This window comes from Oryza sativa, chromosome 4, assembly GCF_034140825.1.
Source record: "Oryza sativa Japonica Group chromosome 4, ASM3414082v1".
NCBI classification, from domain to species: domain Eukaryota; kingdom Viridiplantae; phylum Streptophyta; class Magnoliopsida; order Poales; family Poaceae; genus Oryza; species Oryza sativa.
In genome coordinates this window covers 33,231,012-33,246,771 of record NC_089038.1, presented here as the reverse complement: position 1 = coordinate 33,246,771, position 15,760 = coordinate 33,231,012, and the positions used below count along the sequence as shown (strand labels likewise).

At 40.6% G+C, this 15,760-nt stretch overlaps 3 protein-coding genes across 3 annotated transcripts; 1 reads left to right on the top strand and 2 right to left on the bottom strand.

Annotated features, from left to right (window-relative positions):
• The first annotated feature begins 72 nt into the window (after nucleotides 1–72).
• LOC4337177 (glutamyl-tRNA(Gln) amidotransferase subunit A, chloroplastic/mitochondrial) lies at nucleotides 73–3,885 on the top strand. Its single transcript, XM_066309492.1, has 10 exons — nucleotides 73–709; nucleotides 1,029–1,340; nucleotides 1,904–2,083; nucleotides 2,180–2,274; nucleotides 2,359–2,434; nucleotides 2,610–2,687; nucleotides 2,798–2,891; nucleotides 2,973–3,022; nucleotides 3,249–3,362; nucleotides 3,514–3,885. The coding sequence occupies exons 1-10, from the start codon at nucleotides 161–163 to the stop codon at nucleotides 3,595–3,597; spliced, it is 1,632 nt and encodes a 543-aa protein (XP_066165589.1). The 5' UTR covers nucleotides 73–160; the 3' UTR covers nucleotides 3,598–3,885.
• A 415-nt stretch (nucleotides 3,886–4,300) lies between these two features.
• Nucleotides 4,301–7,163, bottom strand: LOC4337176 (V-type proton ATPase subunit D). The gene is made up of 2 exons (XM_015780683.2): nucleotides 6,141–7,163; nucleotides 4,301–4,676 (listed from the first exon to the last, which is right to left on the bottom strand). Exon 1 carries the CDS (start codon nucleotides 6,977–6,979, stop codon nucleotides 6,170–6,172), a length of 810 nt encoding a protein of 269 aa, XP_015636169.1. The 5' UTR covers nucleotides 6,980–7,163; the 3' UTR covers nucleotides 4,301–4,676; nucleotides 6,141–6,169.
• A 1,914-nt stretch (nucleotides 7,164–9,077) lies between these two features.
• Nucleotides 9,078–13,502, bottom strand: LOC4337175 (cullin-3B). The gene is made up of 2 exons (XM_015781447.3): nucleotides 13,167–13,502; nucleotides 9,078–11,324 (listed from the first exon to the last, which is right to left on the bottom strand). Exons 1-2 carry the CDS (start codon nucleotides 13,325–13,327, stop codon nucleotides 9,290–9,292), a joined length of 2,196 nt encoding a protein of 731 aa, XP_015636933.1. The 5' UTR covers nucleotides 13,328–13,502; the 3' UTR covers nucleotides 9,078–9,289.
• Nucleotides 13,503–15,760: the final 2,258 nt, after the last annotated feature.

Sequence of the window (15,760 nt, the reverse complement as noted above, 5' to 3'; positions counted from 1 at the left end):
TCAATCGAACGATCCATTCCGTCTACCCCAATCCAATCTCCAAGCCCGAATGCACACCTCCTTCCCCTCTCCACGCCTCATCTGCTGCGCCCCAAAACCCCGAACCCCCACACTCACGCGCGGCGGCGTTCGCCGGAGAGCCTCCCCTCCGGCCGCCGCCATGCCGCCGCCTCTCCAGGCCCAGCGCCTCCTCCTGTCCCACCGACGCCTCCCTTCTCCCCACCTCCGCTGCTTCACCGCCGTCTCCTCCCTCCCGTCCGCTCCCGCCAAGACGGTGGCGGCCGCGGCGGCCCACGCCCCCTCCTCCATCCTCTCCATCCGCGAGTCGCTCCTCTCCGGCGAGAGGACCGCGGCGGAGATCACCGCGGAATACCTCTCCCGCCTCCGCCGCACCGAGCCGAGCGTGCGCAGCTTCATCCACGTGGCGGACGCCGCCGCCGAGCGGGAGGCGGAGGAGCTCGACCGGAGGATTGCCACCGAGGGGCTGGATGCGGTGGGGCCTCTGGCCGGGGTGCTCGTCGGCGTGAAGGACAACCTCTGCACCGCCAATATGCCCTCCACAGGTGGGTCGCGAATACTGGACGGTTACCAGCCGGCGTACGATGCCACTGCGGTGCGGCGGCTTCGTGAGGCGGGCGCCATTGTTGTGGGGAAGACTAACCTAGACGAGTTCGGCATGGGGAGCACTACAGAGGGCTCCGGGTTTCAGGTTTGGATACACTAAGACCAGTTCATTGTATCTTTCTAGTCAGAATTCGTTAAAGTTTGTAATCTAGAACAGCAAAAATGTGTTTATATTTGTTAGTGAAGTCCAATGAAATCAAACACAGATATTGTATATTTGGACTTATCAGTGTGAAACTCAGTTCATATCGCTGGTTGGCTTCTTGTAGCATAGGAGTATTTTCTTAGCAAGTGCTTCACCTATGGTTTTAACCGTTGCATAACATGATAACAAAGCATTATAATGCTTGAAGCAAAGTGTAGATATGGGGTGATCTGACTGGTATTAATGGTGGTATATGCAGGTCACAACAAACCCTTGGGACGATTCACGTGTGCCTGGGGGATCCTCAGGTGGTTCTGCTTCTGCGGTCTCTGCTAGACAATGTGTGGTATCCTTAGGGAGTGATACAGGTGGAAGTGTGAGACAGCCAGCATCATTTTGTGGTGTGGTAGGGTTAAAGCCAACCTATGGCCGGGTTTCTCGTTTCGGCCTCATGGCTTATGCTTCATCACTAGATGTTGTGGGATGCTTTGGTTCATCAGTTGTTGACACTGCGACAATCTTGTCAGTAATTGCTGGCCATGACAAAATGGATTCAACTAGTAGCTCTCATGTATGGAACTGAAACATATCCTTGTCTTACATTTTTCCTTTACCTTTTTAATTCTGATATGTTTTTTGTCTGTTTCAACTGTTACAGAATTGAAATCTAGTGATCCTTAGGCATCTATACTCCAGTTTAATAGCTAGGGCTAAAAAACATTTATCTCAGCTTCTAAGCAATGTAGATATCAGAAACAAAAACTTGCCCAGCAAGATCCTATGTTGCATTGACAACTATCTTTCTGTGACTGATTATCTTGATGTCTGATCATTCCCATAAATCCTGACATTAGTGTGTTGTGGTGTGATACTGATGGCAATCTTGTAATAAATTTGTGGTTAACAATCTTAACATTGATTTGGCAAAGAGAAACTAACTGTTGTCCATCTCCATCTTATAAAGTTCTGATTTAATACATTGCATATAAAAAATATGGTAGGTTTACAGTTTTGTTCCATTATCTTACCATGATTTTGGTCACCTTAAGATTTACACATGTGCAATTGGATTTGGAGCTAGAAGACAGAATGCGTAGGCTTGCTGAATCTGTTTTTTTTTGGTTGCTTCTATAGGATGTTTCAGACTATAAATCAGAGTTGGTCCCACTAGATTTGCTAGAATCAAAACCATTAAATGGTATGAGAATTGGAATTATTCAAGAAACTCTTGGTGAGGGTGTAGAAACTGGAGTCATATCATCAATCAAGGATGCTGCTTCTCACTTGGAACAATTGGGATCAGTGGTGGAAGAGGTTTGTTACTCTTCTCTTACACTAAAAAGTACGTTATTTCTTGTTTCACACTGAGTTGTTGAAAAATTAAAATATTTATGCTGTTCTACTTCTCAGGTTTCTCTGCCTTCATTTTCTCTTGGCCTACCCGCATATTACATACTGGCTTCATCTGAAGCCTCTTCTAATCTATCACGTTATGATGGTATCAGGTGATATTTCTGTACTTTAATCTCATCATTTTCCCTGTATTCTTAAAGTTAGAAATATTTATATTTTCCAGGTATCGTTTACAGGTATGGGAGGCAGGTTTCAGGCGATGACTTGAATGAACTTTATGGAGGTTCCCGGGCTAACGGTCTGGGTCACGAGGTAGTCCATCAACTCCCACCAACCTCCATCTCTTATTATTGGAACTTATCATGACTAACTTAGCTATCTATAACCAATACGGCAAGTTTTTTGTGCATCACATGGACCGCAAATCGTTTGCTGGTAATTTGCATGAGAAAACAAACAATCTAACATTGTTCTGATTATTTTTCAGGTCAAAATGAGAATTTTGATGGGAACTTATGCTTTATCTGCTGGATACTATGATGCATACTACAAACGAGCACAACAGGTAATGATAAGACAGTAGCATCCTATGCACTTTGCATTTTGATAATTTTTACATCTCAGCAGGCATTTGTGCAACCAAAAAAAAAATAATAATCACGTTCACTGTAGTAGGTAAGGACACTGGTTAAGAAAAGCTTCAAAGAAGCTCTGGAAAGATACGATATTCTTGTTTCACCTGCTGCGCCATCAGCAGCTTACAAGATAGGTATGCTAATAATATGATTATTTATTGTATGATTCCTTCACTGCTTTCCTTCAGGATTGACAACTCAATAAATTTTGGCAGGTGAAAAGATAAATGATCCATTAGCTATGTATGCAGGAGATACCATGACGGTAACAATCCTTAGCATATTTCTCTTGTTTAGATTTACAGCTACTTTTGGGTTTGCTCCAAAGTAATCCATTGTCTGCTGCATTCTGCAACTTCCTAGTTCTTGCAAAATTTGGTACATGTTGGTAAAACTACTAACCTCTAGTAGATAATCTCATGGTCACAAGTGATGTCAAACGTTCTGCAGTAGGAGAATCTTAAGGAGTGGTAGTCTAATGACTGATGCAGGTGAATGTTAATTTGGCTGGTCTCCCTGCATTGGTTGTGCCTTGTGGATTTGTTGAGGGTGGATCTGCGGGGCTCCCAGTTGGACTTCAGATGATTGGATCCCCCTTCAGTGAGGTAATAAAATGCTATTGTTGATCTTGAATGCTGGCGCACCAATATCACTTGTTCCATGCTTGGCAGTTTATTTTCTCATTCTTGTATTTTTCTAGCAATTTTCTTCTATTTGAAAATCCACCAATGATCTGTTTTATTTCTGTTTCACTAGGGGAATTTGCTGAGAATAGGGCATATCTTTGAGCAAACGCTCCAGAATTACAGTTTTGTCCCACCATTGCTGGCAGAGAGTTAGCTGCAATGCGCCATCAATCATCTCTGCCTTGTTCATGGCTTCGAGGCCCTTTCTATTCAAGACAAGATTCTTTTCATGTTGTATATTGACCGAGACAATTTGTTAAATGCTTGTATAATTGATTGGGTTCTCTCGTGTAATAGTTGTTTAGAATTGAGACCATGTGATGGCCCATCTGGAAACAGCACACACGCGGCCAAAATTGGTTCATATTAATTATGTTTTTTCCCTCTATATATTGGATAATAATAGTAGAGGGAGGGACAGGGAACTGTTCGTGAGTCGTGACTTCATGTTGTCTCAACGTCTTGGGTTTTGCGCAGATGGATAGTTTTTCAGTGTGGTGTGTTTCAGATGTACCACACGTGTTTCAGTCGATCTGAGTTATAGAGGATGTATATTCTGACCCTTTCTCATCGAAAGAGGGATGTGTTTCAGATGTAACACACGTGTTTCCGTCGATCTGAGTTATAGAGGATGTATATTCTGACCCTTTCTCATCGAAAGAGGGATAGTAGTCTTTCTTGAAACTCTCCACTGCTGAAACTTAACCGGAAGATTTGAGCTAGGCCGTTTTGGAATTTATTTTTCCTGCCCAAGGGATGAACAGCTTTATATGAAAATCTTCAGGATCGATAGAAATGTGAAATTCTCGAGAAGCTTTATGCGCAGATGGTTTTTATCCTAGCAGCAGTCGGCAAAATGAGAGCTTAATTATTCTTTTCCCATCCACGACAATTCAGAACGAAAAGTGTGCTGCTACAGTACAGAGTACAGAATTACTCAACCAGATCGAAATACACTTCGAGTCTGCAGCTTCAGTTTGCGAAACCCCAATCAACGAACACCTTTCCAAACAAATATATAGCTAAAACGAACATGGCAAAGAAATACAGCCCAATTGAATTAACTACGAAAACTGCACATAAACAATCCATCCGTTGGTTGGTTCCAAGTACAAATTATTTGTGGTCTTTTGGATGAACAGAGTCCAGACTACCGCCTGAAACAAAACCTCCGCCACTCTATAAACAGGTGCGATTCTGGAGCTCCAGCATCACAACTTATTATTTCCACCACTGCAAAGAGAAGCAACAGCGTGAAAACTTTTGGGAAACAGAGTTATTAATTCCACATGTGAATGCTACAATAGTCCACATTATTAAAGCTGGTGTCACAAATGAACAGAAGAAACAATTTCAGCCACAGTAGGTAGCACATCTGTCAAAAAGCAGAAAGACCACATGTATCTATGCTCAATTCCAGTTTGTCAAGATTAAATGATAATCTAAACTTTTATTCTTCAGCTTCATCAGTGGACAGTGGTTATGGAAAATGGCCTTGGTTTTGATAAATTTGAACTGTCATAAAATTTTAAAGTAAACTAAAGGCTCCGCTATTAGTTTGCTTTGTAAAGGAAATGCAACTCAGCGACTCATAGCACAAAGAATCCATGTCCAGTGAACCTCTGGTTCATGCAAACTAGCAGGTCCAACTTGAAATTCATCTGGCCTTCAGAGTTGAAGGATCAGCTTGCAGTTTTAACCCAGATACACATGCACTGCATTTAACATTTGTCATGACTTCTGACAACACAACTCATGATTTCTACGCAAAACAAAACTAATCTCCTTGGCATGCTGGCATTACCATGTCCCATCTCTCTCTATCAAACATCAGCCATCCCTATCTGCTTTAGTGGTTAACTCAATTTATATTTATCTTGGGATGTGTTGATGTGATTGAAACTAAAGTAAAATTTTGATAAGAAACATAAAACTCCTCAATAATAAAACCTTGATATTTAAGGAGTACTAATGTACCATCACGATGCTTTCCTAAAAGTACATAAACCAACTTCACTTCTCTAATATGTTGCCTGCAATTTATACATGGAGACTAAACAGTGCAATGCTTAAGCCCATATATAAGTAATGCTACAAATTGGCACTTATCTATTTTATTTGTAAGATCCTACCACACCTATTGATTTAATGGCATGCACAGAGGAATACATTCAAGGTGACCGACCTGCCTATTAAACTCGATTAGTTAGCACATGGCTACAATAGACGATCTAGGTATGAAGCTTGGCTGGTCAATTGGTCATATAGGTGACTAATATTCATTTACTAAAGCTTATTTACTACACTTCAATCCTATAAAGCATAACCGTGCAGTTGGCAACACTTTTGCCAAAAAAAAAAAAGATAATGTGAAGTTGAATGTCAATCATCTAATAAGAATAACTATATAATCAATCATGGCTATTGTCAACAGCAGCTTAGTTCCAATCAACGATACAAAGCTTGAATAGGATCATTAGTTTGATATCTTGACATATCTAACAAAGTAAATTGCATCCATCTAAGAACCACTGTTCCTAAAAACAGTTATCTCTAATTGATGCAACTTAACTAATACTGAAGTCTGATATATTAAAATTGTAGTTCTTATGAAAAGAATGTGCCACTGTGAACACATCTATGAGAGGTTTCCAATATCAGATCACAAAAATAGCATAAAGCATCAATACTACGCACCGATTGAATCACTGTATGACCGAAGATGATCAGAAGATGATGTCTTCGTCCCTCTCTCCACCGGCAACCAACATGTTGGTGGCAGCACCCACAGAGATACCCCTCTTGAGGGCAACCTCCTCCGCAAGCTGTTCCTCTGCGAATTGCTTGGCTGCAGCCATCTGCCTCTCGATCTCCCTCTTCTTGTAACCCTGGATCTTCTTGAGCCTGAAGAAGTCCTCACGCTCGAGCTCGTCCAGCTCCCCCTTGATGTAGCTGATGGTGTTCTCCAGCCTCGGCTTCACGACGTTCTCCAGCGCGTTGACACGGCGGTTGGTGGTCTTGATGGCCTCATCGAGGGTCAGGAAGGACGTCTGCAGCGAGGCGAGCTCGACGAGCACCTCGATGGCCTTGACGTGCGCGGCGCGGCAGGCGGCGACCTGCTGCCCGCCGCGGGCGAGGCCGGTGAGGCTGGGGGACGCGTTGGATGGCCCAGCGGAGCCGGCGGCGGGGTCGACGAAGTGGGTGAACTTGGGGAGCTTGACACCGGCGACGTTCTCCTGGTGGGAGCGGACGCGGAGGGAGGCGGAGCGGACGGACTGGAGGACGACGTGGCGGACGCCGTCGCCGGCGACGTACTTGGCCTCGGCGAGGGAGAAGGAGGACGCCCTCATGGCCTCCCCCATGGACTCCTTGGCGGCGACGATCTTCTTGAGGATGGCGCGGAACTGCACGGTGAGCGCGTCCGACTTCTTCTTGAGGAGCGCGTGGCCGCGGGTGGCGCCGACGAGCCGGGCCTTCATGACCCCGAGCATCGTCACCGTCGGCACCACGTTCAGGCGCTGCGTCTGCCCCGACATCGCGCCGCCGCCGCCGCCGCAGCCGCCGATTCGATCGGCTCGCCGGAGATCTGAGGTGGAGGAGGGGGATCGGAGACGGGGAGGGGGGAGGGGATCGTGCTAGGGCGGATCGGGCTTAGGGTTGGATCGGAATTTTGTTGTGTGCTCCCCAATTCGTGAGTTGGATCGGGACACGTCTCCGCGCGCCGCGCCGGGGCGGTGTACCGGTGGTTTTGTTCGTGGGAGGGCCAAATCGCCGTATGATTTGGTTATTCTATAAACGAATTCTTATTTAATTAGGTATAGATTAGTGAAAATATAAAGGAACGGTGACGTCGGTGAGTGAGAGCGAGACCTTAGGCCAGGGTATATAATTTCACAAGTATTCGATTTGAATTCTTATGAAATCAATCCGGTCATTCCATAAAAACGTGTCCAACAAGAGCTCCGATTTAAATATAAGAATTATGCGCACATTATGAAGACTGTGTTTAGATGGTGAAAAAGTTGAGAAGTTAGGAGAAAGTTGATAGTTTAGAGAAAAAGTTGGTAGTTTATGTGTATAGAAAAGTTTTCAATGTGATGTGATGTGATAGAAAGTTAAGAATTTGGGAAATTAAACACGGCCGAATTATTATGGAGGCTGATTATGGATTTATTATTACTACGAGAACACAACTCAGCAAACCAGGGTGAGATCTAACTACGCCAGCGTAAACTATTGTTCAATGAGAGGTTCAGATATAATATACCCTGAAATATCACATAATTATTATTATTGTACGAGTTACTAATCAATTACTAGTTGACCGGGAAAAAAAGCTTGGTAAGAATCATGACGCTTTGATTTTAGTATCGGGGTATTACAGATCGTGACTTTAACTTGCATTGTTGTATCAAGTCGTACTTACTTTCAACTTCGTAAGCATGTATCTCGATAAAGAAAAATAAGAGTATTAAGCATGAGTTAATTCATGTTTATCAATTTATTTAAGCTGGATAGTTAAAAACGTAATGAATATATATATTGGCATGCTGATAGTTTAAAAAGATTAGGAATTTTATAAATACTTTAAAATATATTACGGTTTTTATGAGATTATTACTATTTATTTGAAACTAAAGTTTATTGAATATAATAATTTGCTTTCAATCTATACAACCGTTGCTGGATAGAACCAGGGCTGCCGTGGTTAATGCAGTTGTATATGGCTAATCATGGGGCTATGCGTTGGAAACAAATCAATTGAAAACGGACATAGCAAGCGTTGATCCAATGTCATGCATGTGGGAGAGCGACCTGAATGGACCCCGCATGTACGAAACCGACTAAAATCAATAGACGACGAAAATCAGAGGATAGAAACTATAGCTAGCAGTTAGCTCTATTCCCCCATAATTATATGCCATCTCAAATTTATATTTTTTCTTCTAAACCCAGAGGTAGGGAAATTTTGTGAAATGTTATCTGCTACTAACTCCGTTTCATATTATAAACCGGTTTAACTTTTTTCTAATCAAACTTCTTTATGTTTAGCCAAGTTTATAGAAAAATATAATAACATCTACAATATCAAATTAGTTTCATTAAATGTAGCATTCAATATATTTTGATAATGTTTGTTTTGCGTTTAAAATGTTAATATATTTTGTATAAACTTAATCAAACTTAAAATTTTTAACTAAAAAAATCAAAACAACTTATAATATGAAACGGAGTAAGTATCTCACATTTTCAAATTTTCTTCTAAACCCAGATGTATGGAAATTTTGTGCAACGTTCCGTGCTATATCAAGATTTATATTTTTTTTTCTAAATCCAGATATAACAGTAGCTTGAACTATCAAATTGACGAATTGCCTGAAAAAACATGTCCAGCAAAATTGACGATTTGCCTGGAAAAAACTTAGCCCGCTTATTTTCCTTCAACAATTTCTTGTACCCATGCGAAAACTGACAGCAGCAAAGGCAACGCCAGACTGAATACCACATCTTCGAACAAGAACAGGTTGGCCAAAAAAACTGACCAATATCAAGCGCAAAATGCAACTATCACATCCATGAACACAAATTAATCATAACAAAAAACTAAAACTCACAGAAGAATCAAACCACGGATTAACGACCAGCAACATTCTATGTATTACCAGAAAGATATAAGATCGTTTTCTATATCTGTACCAAAGATAACAGGCCTAGAAATGTTAGTATGCCACCTTTGGCTCTGCAGCAGATCTAAAGAGAATGAATGGAAGAAAATTGAAACATGGGTAGGTATACATAGCAGCAACCCGTTTATGGACAGTCTGTTGTTTCGACAGGGAGGGCATCTATGCAAGATAACGGTACATCTTCCTATCTACCTTGTCCCTCTCCAAGAACTCCCTCTCGATCAGGGACTCTATTCTTTTCTTTATCACAACAGGATTTGGCAAAAAGCGCGATTGAAGCTGCTTTGTCACCTCCGTGATTATGCTATTGTGGTCCAAGACTCTTCTGGACTTCATGATTCTGACAATTGCAGCCTCAATTTGAGGTTTCCTGTCTTCCTCAACTCTCTGGCGAGTTTCCAACTTCTCTGGTTCTGTTTCTTTCTGAGCAACCACGGTGCCAATCTTCACCTTGACCAACTTGCTTGTGAACTTGTCATTGTAGTAGAAAGTGTCATCTTCAGATATATCCTTGCTCATGGGTTCCTTCCGCAGCACATTCTTACCCTTAACACAAGCAAGAGACTGGAGGCAGCGTTTCAGATCAGCATGTGGTATACCTGTGGCCTGCTCAATGTCACCGTAAGTCAAGCCATCTGCTGAATTAAACAGCATCAGGACACACATCTGATATGTCGAGACATTCAACTCATGCCTGCGGCCTCCGAACGTTGCTTTGATATCTGCATTCCCCATGTTTGTTTGCCATGTCAATCTCCTGCCATTGTGGGTGCCAAGGTAGAATGCCCGGAATTTCTCAGATATATCAACAATTTCAGGTGGAAGTTTGCAGGGGGTACATGGCTGTGTTGGCCAAGACCCAGTGGTGAGTATCTGGACTGATATTGTTGGGCTATCAGTATCACCAGAGAGATTAGCATAAAAACTTTGCATAGTATCATGCGATGTCTTCAGATCATTGAACATGCCTTCCAATTTTGACGTAAACTGGTAGCCACATTCCGTCTTCAGCTTCACAAGCATACTCCTCTCAGCTTCATCAGAAGTAGTTTTCCCAGATAGAAGACGTTTGGCCAAGTGTTGCTTGTAATATTTCTCAAAAACATCTTTCTCCTGCAAATATCTGAAGAGCATCATCACCTTGTCCAAGACAGTTTCAACATCCTCTTCATTGGCCCCTTTCACCCCTTTCCGGAGCTTGTCATCAACAAACAGCGAAATGAATTCAGGAGATCGGTTGTTCAAGTTGATGAAATTCTCGAAGGAGGAATTCAGAGCATTTTGGAAAGCCTTGTCATTGCTGAATGAAATACTTATGATCTCATCATACTTGTCTTTCTCATTTAGAAGACGCTGGACAAACTCAACAGGGTCCTTTATCTTCTCTGGGTCAGATACCAATGCCTTTCCACTTTCCTTAACATGAGAGGCCATCACAGATCTAATTGTTGAATGCCCATCAGGAACACGTTTAAACAAGTTGTACATCCTGCTAAGGTCTTCATGTTTGTCATCAACAAGCATATTCACAAGACCAGAATTCTCCATAAGAATCAACCGCTGCATGTGATTTGCAAGCATCTCAGTGTCCACAACACTAGTTATTTTGTCTGCGGTTTTGGCATCCATATACTGAGAAACACGCTCCAACTCTTCAGCAAGCCGTCTCTCAGCTTTCTTGAGATATTCGCCACAATCACAGCACTCAATGAACTGTTGTGACTCACCACTATAGAAACTTGCGGATACCTCAAGGAATGGCTTCTCAAAGTCATCATGATAGACAGAAGACCCTAGATCCATCAACATTTTGGTGGTACTCCTCATCAGACCTCTGTTTATCATCTCACCCATCCTCTCTCTATGAATGAGTTCAAGGAGTGTGTCAAGCAACCTCCCATGAATTTTGGGAGTGCGGACAACGATATCTCTCCACAACTCTAGACCAAGGTCAAAGACAGGTGTCTTTTTGTTAGTTGCAATAAATGTCCTATCCATATACATGAGTATATCTCTGATCATTTGTAGTGCCTTATTGTGATCAGCCCATCTTCTCTGCAGTTCCTCCAGAAACAAACTACCTTGGGCATCCTCTATTGATCTGCACATTTCTTTCAGGTGTCCTTTTAAATTCTCTGTGAGTTTATCATATAGCTTCAGACCATGCTTGTGAAGAACCAAGTTATAAGCAGTCCTGATCACACAAAAGGAGTATTATGATATAGAATTAAGTGAAGAAACTAAAATAGAGGAGTTTTCTCGTAACCCTTATACAACATCTAGCTAATATTATTATATGTGCAGAGCTCCCAAATAATAAACACACAATGTCACCCGCACTATCACATAGATGATACTAAGCTTTCAAACAATGTTTTTACTCCATGTCGTGAAAGCATAGCAGTGATAACAGATGATGGATGTAGCAGACAACAATTTAGCTTGCAGGAATGGAAAGCTATAATTGAAGGGAACTACAAAGTTAACTGTATTAATTTTGAAATTGAGTTATATTATATTAATATTACTTGTCTATAATTATATATCAAGCCTGGAGTACTTATTAAATTGGAAATAGCAATAATAACCAGTAAATGAGGAACATATGGAAATCGAAAAAAAGTATTATTGCAAAAGTGCTGCTGCATGCCATACACTATTAATTAAGAGGATATAGCAGAACAATGTGGAGTCCCCCTAACTTCCTAAGCTTGCAAAACAAAAGGCCAACAAGAGCAATGCATGAAAGGTGCTTATCAGCTAATTTCTATCTTTGGTCTTTGGTGTCTAATAAAATGAAGAGGACCAAACAAAGAAGGGATATTTTTATCAGCTGTAACTTACGCAGGTAAAGAGAGCACTACAATGCACTGCCAGGAAGATCAAGTTCCTTGAATATATACACCAAACTCTCAAAAGAAAGGACCTCACTATGTCTTATCTCAACCAAAACTAATGAATTAATAAATCTACAATAATACTATATTTTGGCAGGGAAAATCTTTAGCAGAGTGGGAAAATCTTTAGAATATGAAACATTATTAAGTATAGCAAATTTTTCCTTTTCTAGTGGTTACTATTATTTCTACTTGCTAAGTAGTTACACAATAATAAATGGGTAGATTATGATGGTTAAAACCAGGTAAGATAGTGTTTGTTAAGATAAGGACACATATGCGTACAACACCACGATGAAATGTAGCATATAGAAAACAATGAAATATGTTTTGAAATAATGATTAACCAGCATGCTCACTAGTAGAGAGTAAATAGATTACCTTTAAGCTATAAAATATCATATTGATTAAAAGGGCATATGCAAAGGGTATCAAACTTCCAACCCAGAATAACTTATGAGGAGACAAAATTATCCAGCACTATTCTAGAAACATCATAGGAGCAAAGCAGATATGACCGACTTATATTCAATATTTCAGGCTTAAAGAAAATTTCGAATCCATTGAAGCTTAAGAGAGGGAACAAAATCCTACCATAGGGTAATACATAGATGTGGCCTTCATGAAATAGACGGCATGTGCACTGTGCAGTACATATGTCGGATAATATCACTACACCACAGCCCATGACCCCAAAGCGTTACAATTTCCAGAGAACCACTATTATCGATCATAAATAAGGGAATTCCTTTTCTCTACTGTACAATGGATGCAAATCATGAAACTAGGGTTGCAAATTCCGACATATGTACTGCATGTAGGCATGCATGTAGCATACACAGAACTACCTAATAGGCATGCATGTAGCATATATCCGATCGATTAAAATCGTTTGAAACTCCCTGCACATCGCCTAATATCCAATCTATATACATAGATGATCATACAGCAAAACCTAAGGAAAAAAAAATGACTCCAACGATGACAGTGTGAGAAACTAAATCTACTAATCGAGCTGGCGTTTCATACAAAACTCGATTCCCCGTATCCCCCGCCCCCCACATGGGACGCCGCGCCAAAATCAACCTAGCATAAAACAGAAAAAAATCAGGCAGGGGATGCGGCGTAGATCTATCAACCTGTACAGCTCCTCGAAGGAGAGGCCGCTGGCGTTGTGGTTGTAAATCTCGCGGATGGCGTCCTCGAGCTTCTTCCACGATTTGTCGAAGGACTTTGGGTCCGCATCCACGCGGTGCCGGAAGGGCTCGATCTTGGGGCTGCGCTTCTTCTGCGAGTTCATCTCCGCCGCCGCCCGTGAGCCAGCGCCGTGCTCCGGCGATCTCCCTAGGGTTCCGGCGAGGCAGAGGCGAGGGGGGACGCGACGGTGGCGAACGCGAATTTGGGGAGGCGAGAGGGGAGGGGAAGCGCACGCGATGGGCCTCGTCGACGATATATCTTGCTCGTTTAATTCTCCTATTTTTTTTCTTTTTTGGTTTCCTTCTGATTATACGGGCCTGCTCTATATTTGGATCTTCGTTTTCCGTCCGGGGGTGGCTTTCTTTTTCTTTTCTTCTGTTTTTTTTTCTTTTTGGGAGTTTGATATTGTGATATGTTCTTCATTAGGGTTTTTTTTATCTCTAACCTGTTAAAACTGGACACATATATATGTTAAACAAAGGCAGAGCGTGATGATCTACTATAACTCTTTGTAAATCTTCACATAGCAAGTATTAGAGGTTGTTTTGATCTCTTATCGGTTAAAACCGGACTCTTGTGTCAAACAAAGGCAGACCTTAACGATGACTCATTTTTGTAAAGCTTCACGTGACAACCATGTTTACCTTAAAATTATCCACATTTTTCTCCTGAAATCCAAACAGAGATTTAGCCATTTAGGTTGCGGATTCGGTAGTGAGTTATGGGTGGTAAGTTTTAAAGTAGGATGCTTTTTAAACTTCTAAAAGGTGTACTTTTAAAAGCTTTTTATATGGAAGTTTTTCTTAAAAAAAATCAAATAATCTAATTTTTAAGTTAGTGATAAACACACCGTTAATCACACTCTAATGGTTTGTTCATTTTGCGTGCCGTGAAAAATCCCACTTCAAACTTACTTTCAATCTGTTAGACAAAATTTTTGTGTAAATTATGTTATCTTTTGAGACTTTATTTATTAGTCCCTTCATTTTATTATAAGACGATTTAACTTCTTTAAAATCATTTGACCAACTTATATTTATATATATATATATATATATATATATATATATATATATATATATATATATATATATATATATATATATATATATATATATATATATATATATATATATATATATATATATATATATATATATATATATATATATATATATATATATATATATATATATATATATATATAGACACACACACATACACAGCACCAAATTGATTTTATTACATCTAACATTGAATATATTGTAATAGCTATTTGTTTTGTATTGAAAATATTATTATGTTTTCCTATAAACTTATTCCAACTTAAAAGGTTGGAACAAGAAAAAATGTTATAATGTGTTAGAATATGAAACAGAGGAAATATATAGCCCTGTAAAAATTAAATTTGGATACGTCCTTCCTATAGGAATTTTACATTTGTGATGTTTTACAGATATAATAAAATACATATAGGTCATTTCTTTAAAGAATCTACATCCAAATATTATAGAAGTTGTAAGATGAACGATTGTGAATTACAAAATCACTGTCTGATAAAAAAAACACAAAAACTACTTACAATATCATCCTATATACACTATTTTCATCAATGGTTGAGAATATGCATAACCTTTTTTCCTAATGACTTATAAGTTGTGTGTAGTCCTTATCTTTCTCAAACTGAATCATTATGTTGATCGAATTTTGCACACATAATAGCAAACGATTGATGTCAAACTAAAGTGGAAGATAACACCTACGGAAAGTAACTAAAGTTGTAAATAAGTCACTCGCTCACATCAAATCACTAGTTTTTTTGAAGGAAATTTGTGGCGTGAACAGACGTAAAAGCATCATGTACTCTAAAACCTATTCCTGTCACTCTTACCGTTCGGTCGATCCCACGCTTATTTGTAATTTATCTCCTTCAAGAGAAATAATATTGAGTTCATTTAAGAATGTGAACGAGTAGGACGAAAGCAACCAATTAAGCAAGAAACTTGCACCGCGGTATAAGTAAAGTATATGTGATTAAACTAATTGAAGTACTTAATTGTCCATAACAAATGATTAGGCTGACGTAGTTAACCCGAGCAAGGATTAAACTGAAGTACTTAACCCAAAAAAGAAAAAAACGTTAGCTAGTGCGATCTACATCTTGGACAGTTGGACGCACTTGGCCGGAGAGCCAACATGTGTAACTTCTTCGTGCATGGCTATAGAGACCATGCATCACACGGTACATGACAGTGCATCAACCGTGGGTCTATGCGCGCATGACAAAGCTGAAGCCCGGTCACCCCGCTGATTGGTGAAGACCAATATCGATAAAGTAGAGAGAGCGAGAGATCATCGATGAAGTAGAGAGTGAGAGAGACCATTGATCTGGCGCTGCAAGCCCTGCAAGAAACCACAAAAAGAGGATTCGCCCTTTGCCTCGCCGCGGCGCGCGGACCGGCAAGTCCTGCAAAAGGAAGATATTATGCTTTTACGCTGCAAACCCGGGGAAAAATTTTGGTGGATATGGATCCCG

Bases quoted from the DNA above. Each gene is read 5' to 3' on its own strand.
- LOC4337175 (XM_015781447.3), bottom strand. From the start codon at position 13,327: ATGAACTCGCAGAAGAAGCGCAGCCCCAAGATCGAGCCCTTCCGGCAC. The intron at 11,325-13,166 runs GTTGATAGATCT...TTGTGTGATCAG, and splicing joins TCCTTCGAGGAGCTGTACAG to GACTGCTTATAACTTGGTTC.
- LOC4337176 (XM_015780683.2), bottom strand. From the start codon at position 6,979: ATGTCGGGGCAGACGCAGCGCCTGAACGTGGTGCCGACGGTGACGATG.
- LOC4337177 (XM_066309492.1), top strand. From the start codon at position 161: ATGCCGCCGCCTCTCCAGGCCCAGCGCCTCCTCCTGTCCCACCGACGC. The intron at 710-1,028 runs GTTTGGATACAC...TGGTATATGCAG, and splicing joins CAGAGGGCTCCGGGTTTCAG to GTCACAACAAACCCTTGGGA. The intron at 3,023-3,248 runs GTAACAATCCTT...TGACTGATGCAG, and splicing joins ATGCAGGAGATACCATGACG to GTGAATGTTAATTTGGCTGG.